The sequence below is a fragment of the Carassius auratus genome, unplaced genomic scaffold (genome assembly GCF_003368295.1).
Source record: "Carassius auratus strain Wakin unplaced genomic scaffold, ASM336829v1 scaf_tig00029285, whole genome shotgun sequence".
NCBI classification, from domain to species: domain Eukaryota; kingdom Metazoa; phylum Chordata; class Actinopteri; order Cypriniformes; family Cyprinidae; genus Carassius; species Carassius auratus.
In genome coordinates, this window is record NW_020525757.1 from 63660 (window position 1) to 81221 (window position 17562).

General features: G+C 39.5%; 1 protein-coding gene across 1 annotated transcript; it reads left to right on the forward strand.

Annotated features, from left to right (window-relative positions):
- The first annotated feature begins 637 nt into the window (after nt 1-637).
- On the forward strand, nt 638-17480 carry LOC113079807 (inactive tyrosine-protein kinase PRAG1-like). The gene is made up of 8 exons (XM_026252031.1): nt 638-789; nt 4116-4485; nt 5542-6887; nt 11429-11574; nt 12985-13499; nt 14515-14970; nt 16001-16309; nt 16940-17480. Exons 2-8 carry the CDS (start codon nt 4234-4236, stop codon nt 17228-17230), a joined length of 3315 nt encoding a protein of 1104 aa, XP_026107816.1. The 5' UTR covers nt 638-789; nt 4116-4233; the 3' UTR covers nt 17231-17480.
- The last annotated feature ends 82 nt before the right edge of the window (nt 17481-17562 follow it).

Consider the following 17562-nt stretch of genomic DNA (forward strand, 5'->3'; position numbering starts at 1 on the left):
TAATTGAGCAGATCTCAAAAACATCAGTTTTTAATGAACGAAAAACATACAAACTAAGTCTTGTTCTTGATGGATCAGGATCTTTAATGAAGTTAGATTTAGTTTTATTTTACTATCACTTAGGTATTATTATAGTTTTATTATAGTTTTTATTAATAGTTTTTAATATTTTTTAACAGTTTTTATGTTTATATATTTTTTATAAAATATTTATTATTTATTTACTTTATACATTTTAGTATGATTTTTTTGTTTTGTTTTTGTCTTTTTTTTAGATATCTATATAGTTTTTAATAATTTCTCTTTCAGGTTTTGCTTAAGCTATTTTTGTACATCAAGATGCTTTAGAATTGTGTTTGAGTGTTCATGCCATGACATGTTCTCTCCTCTCCTGCTTCCAGCGGTCTGAACAGGGAATGATGGGAATTTCAAGTAAATTCCAGACTCTGGGATGTGAGCTGTTGACATTGAACATGAAAGTGTAGATTAGATCGGCTTTTCCAGGCGATTGATCACTTTATTGATTACAGTGACGGCTGGAACACTAATGCCTTTCCAATCGACCGTGTAGAACATCAGCAAAAAAAACTGTGTGTGTGTGTGTGTGTGTGTGTCTCTCTCTCTCTCTCTCCGTGAGGCCCCGCCCCTCTGCAGGAGTCTCGTCTCTTCAGTCTGGTCAGCGCAGAGTCACGCGTCGCGTCTGTCTGTGTGCGGTTCTGTGTGAGCGAGCGGAGTCACGCGTGTGTTCTGCGGGAGTCTAGCGGCGGGATCGCGCGTGTTTCAGCGCAGGTAAGATCTATTCTCTGGCGTGGATCTGATACATATTAAATCAGACTGGAGCTTTGATCTGGATCCACTTTCAGAACCAGATTCACACTCAGGCTGGTTTCATATGGACCGGATCAGTCTGGTTCATGTCGGCTTTGGTTCATTCATTCGCGTGAAGCTGGGTTTTGACGCGACGCGCCCAGTCGCGCTGGTTTAATGATGTCTGATGTTCCTGACAGTGTTCCTGTAAACCTCATGTTTCCACATAACTATCGTTTTTCTAAACAAGTGCGAAACTGGATTGTACAATCTGATAACCGATTTACCATCATTTTCTCATTATAAAACATCTTCACAAGTTTACAAACTATTAGTGAAAAAGGTGAAACCTTGGTCAGTTCTCGAAAAGTTCTGTAAAAAATACCTGTCCCTGCAGCACAGAAGCAGTCATCAGTGTCACAGGGAGATCTGTAGAAATAGACAACAATACACTGTATGAGTCACAATTATACTTTTATGACTAGATATTTTGTAAGTTTCCTACTGTAAATAGTGAGTGAGTGAAGTGACATTCAGCCAAGAACGGTGACCCATTCTTGGAATATATCAAAACCGAATTTTTAATTAGTAATATGCATTGCTAAGAACTTCATTTGAAAGACTTTAAATGTTTTATTTGCTCCCTCAGATTCCAGATTTTCAAATAGTTGTATCTTAACCAAATATTGTCCTCCGAACAAACCACACATCAATGGAAATCTTATTTATTCAGCTGATGTATATAACTTTTATTTATTTATTCATTTTCATTTTTGTGCTCCAGGGTCACATCTGATCATAACCAGTCTTTTAATTTAACTCGATATGGACCACACGGTTTCTTTAAGGAGGTGAGATGTCTAAAGTGTGGATTCATGTGGAATCTGTGGAATGCATGTTGCATGTTGGTTTATTGAATATGTTGGATTGATTGGCAGTAAGAGTGTATTTGAACACATCTGACCATGTTTAAGTCTGATTGCACAGTAAATGCATGCGTCTCGAAGGTTGCAGGTAAAGATTAAGTGTTTGTGACACTCGAGGGTTTAAAGAAGCACTGGAGGAGCGTCACCCTTCCCCCTGAGCAACATCTGAAGCCAAAAACAATCATTGTTCATGAGTGCTGAGGTGTTTTCAGCTGCTGCAGGAACAAAGAGCTTCTGCTTCTGCTTCTGCTTCTGCTTCTGCTGTGTGTCTTGGGTCTTGACTTGTCAAGCTGTTGCCAGCGAGTCTAACGGCTCGACTCACCCTGAGCAAACACACACCGGTCGGAGACTTCAACCTGCGGGCCATTACTGATCTGTCCTCACCTGCTCATAAACATCATGAAGCTTCCTGAAGATTAAGATCTGCTTCTAAAGTTTCCCTCATGAAGTTCCTGTCAGAATCTGCTCTAAAGGAAGCCATAGAAGAACCATCTTGGTTCACCTTTCAGTGATCTAGGAACCTTTTGTTGAATGAAGGGGTTTTATGGGGGTCAAAGGTTCTTCATGGAACCATAGTTTCCAATAAAGTGCATGTTAAAATTAACTGTATTTAAAGACTGTAAACCATAAACTAAGGTGGTTCAGTCCATGGAGATTCTTGGGTGATATATGGAATATACATGACATATTCACAATGATTTTCCAGCAAGCACCAAGTTGTTCAAATGAAGTTTTCAGCAATGCATATTACTAATCAAAATAAATAATATTTGAGAAAATGTTTCCGTCTGTGTGGTGTGAGAGAAAAGTAATGTAACTATTAGTGAATCAGCTGCTCAGGTTCGAGTGTGTTATTTGAAAAAGGTCAGGTTATTTCCTGTTTTAACCATCCGTGTCTTTAAATATAACAGAAACTTCTTCTGTGAATAGATTAGTGTATCAAACCGAGTCATTGTGCAAGGACACACTCGCTCAGACTCCAGCACCTGCTGCTCCTCGCTTTACAAGAGCGTGTTTCTTCACTGAGAGTCTAGAAATGAGTCACATGTGCAGGAAAGATCATAATGATCTGAAGATTTCCATCTGGTGCTGTCCTGTGAAAACCACTGAACACATGCGCTACCGTCATTAAATATTTGCATGATCATTTGCTGCATGTTTTTAACTTTAAACAAGTTGCATGGACTATTTCTGGATCTTTCCGGCTACTGGTTGATTTTTTTAAGGAATTGATATGGGATGATCCAGATTTGGTCCATGCAACTTGTTTAAGGTTGAAAATATGCAGTAAATTAAAATGCATGTATTTAATGACCATAACACATTTGTTGGTCCATGTGTGTGAACAGAATGAGTTTGTTAATGTCCTGAGTTTCATGAGGAGGGTGAGTAAGTCTCTCCAAAGGAAAGCTTTCTATGGAGGGAGGGCCGAGAACTGCAGGAGCGGATTTGCACCTTTTGTTTTTCACTAGTAAGCGTGAAGTACTTTCATCTGATTATTGAGGCCAAAGTCTCTTACACAAGTGCTTTTCCCTGGCAGAAACACTTGAAATGTACAGAGCTTTAAAGAAACACTTTGAGTTTTTCAGTGGCAGCGTTGTTGATATTTCTGGAGACACTTTTTAATTTTTTGCCCCAAATTCAGTGTTCTACATTTTTATTATTCTGGACTGTATATTTTATCTATCAAAAACAAAAAGTATATTCAGTTGATTTATTAATACTTTTACCATTTAATGATTGTTTAAAATTTTGACAATTTTAGGGGGTGCTATGAAATACTTATTTTTTTTTCCAAATTCAGTTTTCCTGTTTCTGGAATCTGTGGTTTATATTTACAATTGAAAACTGTGGTAATCAAGATAATTTATATAACTATAACAGTATAATCAAATGCACCAGTTATTTACAACAAAACATTGCAAAAAAAATTAAATGTTTTAATTTAATAAAGTCTGTTGATCAGGTAATATTCCTTAAAATTATGTTTTAATTCATTAATAATAATTAGTAGGGTTGTAAAGTTAGTGTTAGGGTTTAAAGTTCATGAAAACTTTCTTAAAATTTCCTAAGCTTTCCAAAAGTTTCCCAAAAAATCCTGGAAAGTTTCCAATTTTTTTTTGCCAATTTTCCACCTTTTTGAAACCTTAATAATTAGTAGCAGTAGTAGTAGTTTAAAAGTTCATTTCACTGCTAATATTTGTGTCAATATTTATATGTTGGTGTTTTGTTGTGAAGACCTTTGAGTTTCTGTGTGTGTGATGATTGTTTTAATAGCCATCACCCTAGAAGTAATTCTCCAAATGCATGTGCTTCTTCATATCAAACACCAAAAATCAGCATGACTCGTAATCATCTCAGATGTGTCTTGTGTTTTCTCAGGTGTACAGGCTGATGATCTCCTGTGCCACACACTATGTGACCAAACACCGTCGTCTGTTCTCAGCTTGTTCCGGATTCAGTAGAGTCGATCAGACAGGAGCTCGAGGTCTGCGTTAAAATGTCTGCGTGTGGAGAGTTTGCAGAGCACGTGTGGAAACCAGGCTCCTGTAAGAACTGCTTCCATCCTCGCAGCGCTCACGGACCGTCCGGCGCGACGGGAGCCGCTTGTGTCCGAACGAGTCTGATCGGGGAAGACGAGGATGGGGTGACGTCTCCCTCTCCGTATAGCAAACCCACCATCGCTGTCAGACCCACCATGATGAACACGGACGTCACAGCGGAGGTCAAGACGGAGACGAATACAGAACAGGTAACTGCACGAATTCATTGAGTGGATGAACTCTTAAAGAAATACCTAAAGTGAAAAGCGTGCTCACCCTCAGGTTATCCAAGATCAGGATGAGTTTGTGTCTTCATCAGGTTTGTAGAAATGTAGCTCTGCATCAGTGTCTTATCAGTGGATGCTCTGCAGTGAATGGGTGCCGTCAGAATGAGAATCTGATAAAAACATCACAATAATCCACAGCACTCCAGTCCATCAGTGAACATCTGGAGAAGACAAAACCTGAGACACATCCAGCATTAAGATGATTTTAACTCAAACACATAGAGTCTATAATCCATAATAACACTTCCTCCAGTGAAAAAGTGTTCTGGTCTGAATCAGGAGAGAAATCTGCACAGATCAAGCAGCGTTTAAACAGATCTAAACTAATATGAGAGACTCTCAGACTCTCATTCTGACGGCACCCATTCACTGCAGAGCATCCATTGATGAGACACTGATGCAGTGCTACATTTCTACAAAACTCATAAAGACAAACATTTAAATTTTTGGGTGAACTGTTCCTTTAAACTCTTATTATGGTGAAGCTCAGTGATATCTTCAAGGTGGGTGTGGTTGGGTCAACATTCTCCAGTGCATGGGTGGAGACTGGAATGTCTTTGTGAACACAAGATAACAGACTGCCATTCAGATGTATGCATCCTGTACAGGAAGGCAGTTATATGGAGACATTCAGGCTGTTTAAACAAAGATAATTAGATCACCGCCAAGGGTGACAGACTACAAGGCAAACACACGGACACAGTCACATAAAGTCATCTGTGGAGTCAAAGAAGATGATTGATTAGTTACTTGTACCTGTGTGATTCATTGTCTATGCAATGGATTGATTGAATTGACATGCATGTGAAAAGTTGGCATGTTTATCCATCATGCTTGTTTACGTTTTGATATTATTATTTCAATGTGGGTTTCTTACATTGATAAGTTGAGTATGTTTATTTAATAAGCTTTTTATTGTAAACCCAGTGATCCAGTGTTAGAATTTTTCCCAGACTTATAACTGCTTCTGTATCTTAGAACAAGCAGAAGACCTCTGTAGGACTGAAGAAAGCTCTGGATTTGGCTCCTCTGTACATCGATAGCAATGGATGTAATAAATCTCTCAGAGAAACCGTCATACAAAACAACATCTGCGGAAAGAAGTTCTCCCCAAACGTTTGTTCTCCCACTGGATTATCCAAAGACTGCATGATTATCAGCAATATATTTCGGAGTCAAGAAGATGGCTATGTTCAACACAGTCTGAAAGAGAACGGGAACAGTGACTCCTATAGACAGATGACCAAAGTGGTCAAGAGCACTTACACCAATGGAGATACATATCTTCATAATGAGACTGGAAACAGTGATGGAGTTACACGTCCTCTAAGGGCATCTGCGCAGGAAAGGCAAGGAAGAACCAGGCCAGGGAACACGGTTAACAGATCGTCCAATGAGACGCCAGGTACTTCACCATCTCCAGTGACTCCAGACTCCTTCAGCGAAAGCCTATCAGACTCGTGCTCCAATCGGAGCAGTGTGGATTCGTCAGTGGGGTTCCAGAGTCCTCAGAAGTCTCCAAGAGTTTCTCCAAACGGGCTCGAGGAAAGAGAGCCGATCTATGCCGAGAGCACCAAGAGGAAAAGACAACCCAATGCTCAATGCGATGAGAAGGCTCCGCAGTCCTCTGAGTCTGAAACTGAAGTCATCTTAAGCGACAATCAAAGAGCAACTATTACTGTCGTCGCCGCCCACACTGAGGAAACCAACCGGACGTTTTACCTGAGCAGCCCGGATTCGGCTGTAAGCACCCAATGGAACCACTTCAGCCCAACCATGCCCAAAGACCCATCAAGCCCGGCGTTCACTTGGCCAAACCCTCCTGATGCCACCGAATCTACTCAACCCAAGCCTCAGTCCAGTCCCCCTGTTCCTCCTAAGATCAGCACCCGTCCACCAAGACTTGGTACCTCCAGTCTCTCCTTACCGCTACCCCAGCTCAGCTTTCACGTGGTTCTTCCTCCAAATCAGATGACCTCACAAGTGGATACCAATGCTCATGCCGTCCGACACAAGTCTAACAGTGCCACAAGTCTGGAGGGATGTATTGAGGAGGAAGAAGAGGAGGTCGACTCCAAGAGATTGGGCTCTTGTGGTGGTTTAGGTCACTCCATCAATGCTCCTGCTGTTCCGTCCAGAGAATGGACGAGTGAGAGCAATGCAATGCCAGGCACCGCCAACAAAAGCACCAGTCAAACGCCGGCAGAGGATGGCAGAGCCCAAGAGAGCTTGCTCTCGATCCCGTCTCCTCTCATCCTCTCTAGTGAACCCAACACCAGCCGGGATCCCGCACCGCCTCCGCCGCCTCCCAAAAAACACCACCGGTGAGAGCTGCATCCTTATATTATGTTGTTTGTCAGGATATTAATCAGTTGATCATATTGATACCTATCCTTTGATGGAGCCAGATTAGTCTAAGTATTTATGTTGACCTCATGTGCTTTGGTACATATGAGTTTCCTAGTTTTTTGGAAACAGGTTAAGGTTAGGGTTTGGGAATTTAGAAACCAATAGGCTCTCAAGTTAGATTTATGAGTTGGCAACCTGGAGTTAATTATGATACCCCAGACTAAACTTTAAACATAATTGCATGTTGAACATCTAGTTGGTTGTCAGTAAATGTGACATTACATTTCATTCAAAGTCTATTGGATTTTGGTTAAATATCTTCAATCCATTTTGGCTTTAATGCAGTTTCTCCAAGATATTGTCAAGAATTAATCGGGTGTCTTCCATTATTTTTGTTGTTTCCAATGATAAAGCACTTGAATGCAGTAAACAAGTAAATAAGGCTTCAGAAGTAGGGATTAGGAAATGTCCAATAACACATGAAGTCAGCGTAAATGCAGAGACCGAGTTATGTTGTTTTTTTTCTGGTTTTCCTGACCTGGTCATTTCAATGAATTGCAAAGCTCTTGGTATTTCTAGTTAGTGATCTGGCATAGAAAAACTCTCTCAAGTCATATTTATTACTGGGAAACTTAGAGATAATTTTAATAACACAGTTTTTGAGTTGGGAGGATGAAACTTTAAACTAAAAAATGTTTTCTCTTGCATTACAGTCATTTATTTATGTATTTAAATAACCATTAAATGCATGTTGTGTGTATTTTGCTTAGCATTTGTTTGACTGAAGCTTCAGAGTCACAGGTTGGAGGTGAACAATTAGGACACTACATTTTATTCACAATTCATTGGATATTGATTAAATCTCTTTACTGTGTTTTGGTGTTAATGCAGTTTCCCCAAGAAATTGGCAAGAATGAACCTATTGTTCCCAACAACAAAGCTCTTGATAAACAAGTAAATATGACTTCAGAAGCGGGAATTAGGAAATTTCTAACTCTTAGTATTGCTAATCATTGCATTACTGATCATGAGTTATATTATTAGTTTGTCCCCGGTCAGTCTGATCTCTGGATTCATATTCATTGTGAGATATTCATTTTTTTTCTTGTATTGGTTTGTTATCGACCCTCATAAGGAGATGTGATTAATTGGCTCAGTGGTTTAATGAGATGAAGTTTTGTTTCTCTCTCGTTCTCTCTGAATGAAGTTGATTGTGGTTTGTGTCTGGACTCGTGAGTTAAGGCCGGTCTCTCTGCTGTTTGTTTGCAGTGAGTTTTATCAGTCCTTCTTTCAGCCATTATGAAGACGATATCAAGTGCAGATCTGTTCACGTCGTTCTGAATGTGACGCCTGTTAATCAGCGCCATTCGATTCATTTATTCTGCTGTAACCACGTATAACGTGAGATTTGGGTTTTCTGTAAATAGAGGGCTTGTGTTGTTGAGACGCCAGCACTGAATGTGTGTGTGTTTGCTGTTGGCCTTTACTTCATTTAACACTTTCAGCCTGATTGAACTTCATCTGCTTAGACTGTTAACCCCTTGTAACCTGTACACTGTTTTTGCATACAAGAATCGTTATTTTATAAAAACAGTTGCATGCGTGCAAAAATTATTTGGGAAAGCAATTTGATTGAATTCTAGTAAATGCGAAATAATCACAATGGTCGGGTAAACCACTATAGAGTTAGTGTTGCTATAGAGTGAGAACCTGTGAATGCAGTTAACAGATTTCATATAAAGAGAATGATGTGCACCAAATAAGTCACCTGTAGAAATCAAAAACATTAATGGTTGAAGTCAAAATGGTTCAACACGAGAACCAACGCAAACGTAATGACATGAAATAAAACGTCATCATGTTTTAAATAAGTGTGGCTTGATTAAGTGACAAAAAAGTCACACACACACACACACACACACACACACACACACACCATGAACTTTCATTAATTAGTAAATGTGAAAATTACGTTTTGTATGTTATTATTGTATATACTGCTTTTATTAATTAACTTCACACATGAACCATACCAAAAAACAAACAAACGATAATGCATATTTATTCATTTTTTCAACATTGATGAGACATTATATTTAAATATATTTAATGTAATTTATAATAACATATCATTTGAGAATTTCCAGAATTAACTAACACTGTAATTAATAGCTTTTAATTAAATTTAAACAATTAAAAAATGTCTAAATTTATGAAACCTAAATATATATTTCTAACAGAAGAACTTACACATTACTCTGAAAAGTTTTCAAATGAAATAAATGCATTCTACTTGAATAAACGTTAATTTTCAGATGAAAATGTTTTTATTTTATGCTGCAATGGTTCGTCAACAGACTTCAGTCCAAAAGTGTGCGAGATGTGGGGAACAGGAGAAATATATTTAAAAAAAACTTTTGACACTAATGTACCTTCACAGAAAGTTTTATGAAAAGTATTTTTGACACTAATGGTGTTCCATATTAGTGCTGGGGAAAATGTTTTTGTGCTGCTAAGCGCGTTATCTTCCTAGCAGTGTATGCTGGATCAGCTCTCTGCCCTTCAGAGCTGTTTCCGTTCTGTGTGTTCTCATGTGTGACTGACTCACAGGAACATCCCAGGCCCAGAGTCACGTCACTACTGTAAAGTGCACTGATCTGCACTTCCTGTCTGCTGCTGGAGACACTATCTGAGCATCCACGCTCTGTGTTCATAGCTTATATCTAAACAAGAGCTTTTTTTAGCAGATGGCAGCGGTTTGTGGTTACTGAAATATGCTGCTCCTATCAGAACCACCATCAGATACAGGAGACTGCACGGGAAATAAACTAGAAGACGATATATTTGCTTGGAAATAGATAGTAAATGTCACAGTTGTTTAGAAAGAAACATAATTAGCACATTTAATTATATGTGAAACCTGAAGTAGAAAGACTAAATTAGTATTTTCCTGTTCTGAATGTGCAAAACGACATATTTTCAAAATCCAGTCATAGTTAAAAATTTATTAATGCAGGGTTTCCAAACTGTTTTTTAATTTAATTTAATTTTATTTTTATTTAGGAGTTGATGAAATGTCAGTTTAAATTGAATAAATAAAACACTAAAACTGGAACATATAAATAATTAAATATTTTAATTATAAATAAGTGAATTATAAGCTCTTCATCGGCTCTGTTTGGGGAACCTTCTTTAAATAAGCCATTGTTGAGGAACCGAGAGTGTAAATGGGTGAAGTTATGAACTCTGATGAATGATTTATGGAGCAGATGGTTCACGATCAGAAGCTGTGGTGTAAGTGCAGGTGTGGAGATGTTCTGAGCTCCGTGTCTGGTTCTGATGGTTCTCCGTCGTTCCTCTGAGCGTCGGTCGAGGTGAAGAAGAACAGATGATCTGTGCCTCGAGTGTTTGTTTCCATGCCTCGGGTCAGAGATGATGATGAAAGCAGATCAGCACACACACACACACACACACACACTCACACACACACACACACACTCACACAGACGCGTGATTCACACTCAGACGCTGATGATCCTCCGGTGCGGCTGATTCTGAGGTGAGTGACTCTGTGTGTTTCACTCTGGTCCTGTAGTGTGTGTGCAGGATCTTTGGAAAGGTCACAATGCGCCGGCTGCTGTGTGTGTGTGTGTGTGTGTGTGTCTGTACGATGCACTTGAGATCAGCAGAAACGTGTGTAAATCAGGAGATTGAGAGAAACTGAGGCTCAGATCAATGACTCGGGATCTTAATTAAATATATGATCAAATTTAATATATTTAGTATAACAGTAAATATTATTACGCAGTGTCTTTTGCATTGTCAACTAAAAATACAAATCAAACCATAAAAAACATTTTCATTACTTGAAATAAAATAAAAATAAATAACAATTATTATTTTATTTTAGCTGGCAACATTTCTCATTTTTTGTTTAGTTAAAGTAGACCAAATAAAATAGAAATTCTAATTGTATGGACATAATAATCTGTATAGATATAATAATAATAATAAAAATGATTAAAATGCACAGCAAAATAACTAAAACTTTAAAACTAGAATCAAAACAAAAAATTGAATTTTAAGTTATTCAAAATATTCACACACACACACACACACACTCACACACATGTATTTCTACACTCACAGGAAGTGCTGCAGTTCTACTTCCAGAGCGACTCACACACACAGAATCATGAGTGTGTTGTTGATCTTTGTTTATATATATATAGCAGGTCTAGTGCCTATTGTGGCTCTCAGATGTAAACATCCGTAGTTTGAGAGATTTTCAGGCCTGATTAAACTGACTGTAATTTCTCTTTACTGTAAATGACTTGAGCGAGAGAGAGAGAGAGAGAGAGAGAGAGAGAGAGAGAGAGAGATAATGATGTAATGACACAGCGAAGGATTCACTTCACTTCTGTTCTTCAGTTGTTGCCACAAACCTCTTGATTTCATGAGTTTGAACAGCTGGAGAGTACAAACCTGTGTGTGTGTGTGTGTGTGTGTGTTGCAGGGTGTGTAAGCGTCTCAGTGGCAGTAATATGGATCTGGAGCGTGTGGGTCAGCAGGGGTCAGAGGAGAATCTCAGCCAATCACAGCGAGGACTGAAGTGCTGCATCAGTGCATCCAGAGACGGCCTGCAGACGCTCACACACACCGGTGAGACACAACACACACTTCATTTACATTTTTTTTATAATTTAATAATTTATTTATTTTTAAGTTTTGTTATTTATTCATTTAATTGTATTTTATTTATTGTATTTATTTTATTTTATTTTTATGTGATCATTTTTCAAATTTAGGTGGGTATTACCCAAATAAACATAAATAAACTCAAAAACAGATAAAAAAAAGGTTTTAAAATATATTTTACTCACAATTTCTGCCTGATTAAAAATTAAGAGCTTAGCATAACGAGTAAAAACGTATTCATTATAGTTAAACACTTATTCAGCTTTAAGAGTTTCCAGGTCTTGAAATCACACTTTTAAAATTAGGCTTTTTTCCCAAATCTGGTTATTCAGTTTAAGCTAATTTGAGTTTTTTTAGTTAGTTTTGTCTTATATTAAATCATTTTAAGCCAAGCTCTTCCAAACGCTGATGCTAGTATTTTTCATCAACACCGCTGTCCCAGAATGCATTGCGAAAGGCTTAGATGGCAGGAGGATTTGAGAGGGAAAAACCCATCAGGTCTAATTAAACATGGACTATTGTGCCATATTTGTGTGTATTCTGTGTTTATTCAGTCATTAGATTGAGAATAGAGTTGTTTTGAATCCGTTGAGTTTGGCCGTCTCTGAGGGAACTTCCTGAACTCAAGTCTATAAACAGTGTGTTCTTGTGAAGGACACTTCCTCTCCTGATAATCAGCGCTGATGAGAAGGGAAGCTCTTCCTCCTGATCGTTCTGGAGCTGTGTGTGCTGTGTTCCTGCTCAGATAATGGAGCGTTAGAGAGGAAGTCAAGTTTGTGTTTATCACAGGGTGATCTCTGATGATGGTCCTCGAGAAGCCACTGATCTTCATCTGCAGACTACAGACCACTGAGAGACTGAGAAAGTGTGTGTGTGTATGTGTGAGTGTGTGTGTGTGTGTGTGTGTGAGTATGTGTTGTATTAGATTGCAGAAAGAGAAATGAGGAACACGAACAGTTTCATTTTACCGAACACTTTAATTCTCCTGATTGTCTGACGGGAATTATTTAGAAATCACAATCATATGATTTCCTGATACTGAACTCTGATCATGAATCTGATATATCAGATCTTTCAAACTTGCTTTCAGTTCAGTATTTTACAGCCGATCACATGTGTTTCTATTTGGAGCGACAGCAACACTGATAAATATCTCATAATCATTATTTATTTATCTTTTTTTTCAGTACTTGTTTTAGTTTTTTTTGTCAATGTTTGGTAAATATTGTATATATCAATGATGTATTTTCTCAATATAACGTCAACAATGACATTAAACAATTTTTAATTCCGTTAATATATATTTTTCATTTCAACTAAAAGTAATTAACTATTTCTTCTCCCTCTCTGTTTTCTCCCGGTCATGTGATCTAGACTCCACCCTGCGCTCCAGCCCCTCCCCTTTCCCCAGCAGCCCGTTAGGCTCCGCCCCCTCGTCTCCGCGGCCCGACTCGTTTCCCTGCAGCGTTCTGGCCAATCAGCTGCAGCCGCCTCCGTTACCACAGAAGAAGCAGGTGAACCGCACGGCCTCGGCTCCGAGCGACCCGGGTGATGATCCGCTCGCCCGTCCTCGCCCGCGTCTGGGGATGGTGACGTCCTGCTCGTCTCCGCAGCTCAACACGCTGCACCTGCACGCTCTGCTCAGGAACATGGACAGCCGCGAGGGCATCTACTCGAAGCTGGGCGGCCTGTACGCCGAGTCTCTGCGCCGGCTCGCGCTCAAGTGTGAGGAGCACTTCTCCAGCGGACAGAGGAACACGCTGATGTTCGACGAGAGCAACTGGTCACTCTTCAAACTGACCTGTAACAAACCCTGCTGTCTGTCCGGAGACGCCGTGTATTACTCTGCCTCCTGCGCGTCAGACACTGCAAACACATACGCCGTCAAGGTCAGAGAATATACATATAATATATACATGTGTCCCTGCAGCACAGAAGCAGTCATCAGGAGCACAGACGGATATTTGGAGAAATACAGAACAATACACTGAATGAGTCACAATTATACATTTCTCTTTTATGACAAAATCATTAGGATATTAGGTAAAGATCATGTTCCATGAAGATATTTAGTAAATCTCCTACTGTAAATATATCAAAACTTAGTTTTTTATTATTAATATGCATTGCTAAGAACTTCATTTGAACAACTTTAAAGATGATTTTCTCAATATTTAGATTTTTTTGCTCCCTCAGATTCCAGATGTTCAGATATTGTCCTCCGAACAAACCACACATCACTGGAGAGATGATTTATTCAGCTTCAGATGATGTAGAAACCTCAGTTTAAAAACACTGACCCTCATGACTGGTTTTGTGCTCCAGGGTCACATATATACTGTAAAGTAGCCGTCAAATGTTTGTTATAAATAAGGTTCTTTGAAAGAAGTGTCTTCTGCTCACCAAGGCTGCATTTATTTGATCAGAAATACAGGAAAAATTGTGAAATATTCTTTATATATAAATCATCTGTTTTCTGTGTGAATCTGTGTTAAAGTGTAATGTATTTCTGTGATGCTCCGCTGTATTTTCAGCATCATTCCTCCAGTCTTCAGTGTCACATGATCTTCAGAAATCAGAATAATATGATGATTTACTGCTCAAGAAACATTTCTGATTATCATCAATGTTGAACATTTTAGTGGAAACTGTTACATATTTTATTTTTCAGGATTCACAGATGAATAGAAAGTTCAAAAGATAAGAATTTATTTGAAATGTGTCCACACACACACACACACACACACACACACACACACACATATATATATATATATATATATATAAATATTCAGCCTTGCTGAACACAAAAGGCTTTATTTAAAAATATTTTTAAAAAAAACTTTTTTTTTTATTGATATTTATCATCGCCGCGTGTCTGTTCTCTCTCTGTGTGTTGGTCAGATCTGTAAAGGCCAGGCTCCGGACAGTAAGCGGACTCATCTGTACGGTCTCTCGGTGCAGCAGAGCGTCCCGTCTCACTTCAATCTGCAGCAGGACTGCGGTCACTTCATCGCCTGTGTGCCGCGGAGCATGTCCCCGAGCGAGGAGAGCGGTCCGGCCGAGCAGGAGCGAGTGGTGGTCATCACACGGGACGTCCCGCACCAGACCGTGGCTGATTTCGTCCGTGAGTGGGAGTCGTTCCACCGCGCCCAGCCGGAGGTTTACGAGCGGCGCGTGTGTTTTCTTCTGCTGCAGCTGTGTGCGGGTCTGGAGCATCTGAAAGCACACGGCGTCACGCATCGAGATCTGTGCATGGAGAACCTGCTCCTGGTGCAGCGTCCAGATCCTCAGCAGCAAAGCCTCCCTCGCCTCCTCATCAGCAGCTTCAGCAAAGCCAAGCGCCGCGACACACACCAGGTTATTAGGAGCCATGCTTATTAATAACTTTACATAATATTATTGTTTTCACTAAAGGTCGACCGATAGTGGATTTTACCGATACCGATATCTAAGTTGGACCACAGCAGCCAATACCGATTAATCAACCAATAGTTTTATATATGATACTGAATGCAAATTAAAATAGTGCTTTACTATTTTTTAAAAGTACTGAACCGTATTTTGTAAATTAATAAAAGTGTTAATATTAATTATTAGGGCTGCCCCCTAATAGTCGACTGTTAGTTGACGAGAAGAGGCTTGGTCAGATGAAAGTTTGTTAGTCATTTAGTTGCAAAAAAAAGTGGGTGGGGTTATTATGAATAATTGTCATTAATAACATTTCACTATATTGTTGTTTTTACCAGAGGTCAACCGATAGTGGATTTTACCGATACCGATTGCTAGGTTGAACCACATCGGCTGATACCGATTAATCAACCGATAGTTTTAAATAAAAGTATTAATATTAACTGTATATTGATCAGTAAAGTTAAGAGTTAAGTTAAATTAAAACTCTTGATACTTTAACAGTATCTATTCTAGAACATTTGATTATTTTCTAATAAAAATAAGACGGCAGTCACACACTGGTCAAAAAAACAAAACAAAATAAAACTTGCAGGTATACTTCCTATCATGCTTCAGGTGCTCTAGCAACAAACACAACCTGGAAAAACTATCAAAGCATGGGTTTTTGCCTATAACTGATAGTTCCGCCAATCAACTATTGGTGCCGATTAATTGACCAAAACCGATAAATCGGTTGACCTCTAATATTTGCTATATATTTTTTTTCAAATAAATGCAGCCTTGTTGAATTGTAACAACTTTTTTTCAAAAATGTGAAAATCTTTATTATATTTTTAAAGAAGTCTCTTTTACCCACCAAGCCTGGTTTATTTCATCCAAAGTGCAGCAAAAGCACTTATATTGTGAAGTGTTTTTACAATTTACAATTTCTATTTAAATCTGTTTTAAAATGTAATTTGTTCCTGTGGTTCTGAAGCTGGAACGGCTCAATGCAGACGACCCATTTCTAAAGCGGGATCACGCTCGGCTCGCGCCTGAGATCGTCTCCGCAGCACAGTACCACAAATTTGACGAGTTTCAAACCGGCATCCTGATCTATGAGCTCCTGCACCGTCGTAACCCGTTCGAAGCCACGCCGGGCAAATACGACTACAGATGTGAGGAGCTGCCTCCGATCCCCGCCGCCTCCATCTACTCGCCCGGCCTGCAGAGACTCGCTCACCTGCTGCTGGAGCCTGACCCCGGACGCCGCATCCACATCCAGGACGCCCGCCGCATCCTGCAGGTAGTGTCCGTTTCATCAGCTATAATCAATATTAGTCTTGGAGATAGTTTTAAAAACAGATTGCACCAGCGTAAACTGTCTTGTTTGCATTAAACAAGTTAATGAAACCTCTATAATGTACTAAGGTTAAAATTTCTCAATGGCAATGTAAAACAACTTTTACCCTCAAAAACAGCTGCCGTTTTGGTGCATGTCCCTTTAAATGCTAATGAGCTCTACTTATCCCCGCCCCTCTATTTTATCAGCTAGTGTGAAAAAGTAATTCTGCTGTAAATTGTGTTTGCAAACCAAATGTTATTGCACTTTTGTTTATAAAGCATTACTTTGGAAATTGAAAAAGTGCACAATACACTACTTTTAAATCCATTATTGAAATTTGTGCATAACAATGCGATTAATCGCGATTAATTGCAAAAATCATGCGATTAATCGCGAAAAAAAAATAAAATAATTGCCCATATACATATATATCTATGTCTATATGCACGTGTGTGTGTGTGTGTGTGTGTAAAGTCACCCCCCCTCCCCCCAGTGTTCAGGACACGGTCACGGTCTTGTGCTTGCGTCCAGTCATCAGGTGACTCAGGTGTGTTACTCTGTGTGTGTGTGTGTGTGTGTGTTGCTCTGCAGGCGCTGCTGTGGGGGCCGCGGAGGGAGCTGCTGGAGCAGCCGTGGGTGTGTGGAGGAGCAGAAGCAGATGGAGGAGCCGGGTGGAGGCTGGAGCCCAGGGACCACGGGCTGCTGAACTGGCTGGATGTGAAGCGTGCGCTGCTGATGATGAAGTTCGCCGAGCGCTCGCTGGAGCCGGAGAGGAGCGCTGAGCTGGAGGACTGGCTCTGCTGTCAGTATTTCTCCAGCGCTAACCCCAGATCCCTGTGTCAGACGGCAGAGCTGCTCTACAGCCTGCGCTTCACACACTGAGCTCAGATCAACACCGTCTGCCGTCAGATCAACTGTGTTTAACACTGGCTTACTTCACTAGACTCAACACCAGCACACACGACACTTCATTACACTTTTACTAATCAGTCTGTGGATAGATCTAACATTGCTTCCAGACTGAAACTCAGTGTGTCTCAAATGTACAGATCTTTTTTCACCCCAAATTTAAAAAGGGATATATATGTGTGTGTGTGTGTGTGTGTGGGTGGGTTGTATATAAATTTTATGTAAATTCATTATTTCTTTTCCTATTTAATTAATAAGTATATATATATATATATATATATATATATATATATATATATGTGTGT

Coding starts and splice junctions, on each gene's coding strand:
- LOC113079807 (XM_026252031.1), top strand. CDS start 4,234: ATGTCTGCGTGTGGAGAGTTTGCAGAGCACGTGTGGAAACCAGGCTCC. Junction 14,971..16,000: donor AGCGCCGCGACACACACCAG/GTTATTAGGAGC, acceptor GTGGTTCTGAAG/CTGGAACGGCTCAATGCAGA. Junction 16,310..16,939: donor ACGCCCGCCGCATCCTGCAG/GTAGTGTCCGTT, acceptor GTTGCTCTGCAG/GCGCTGCTGTGGGGGCCGCG.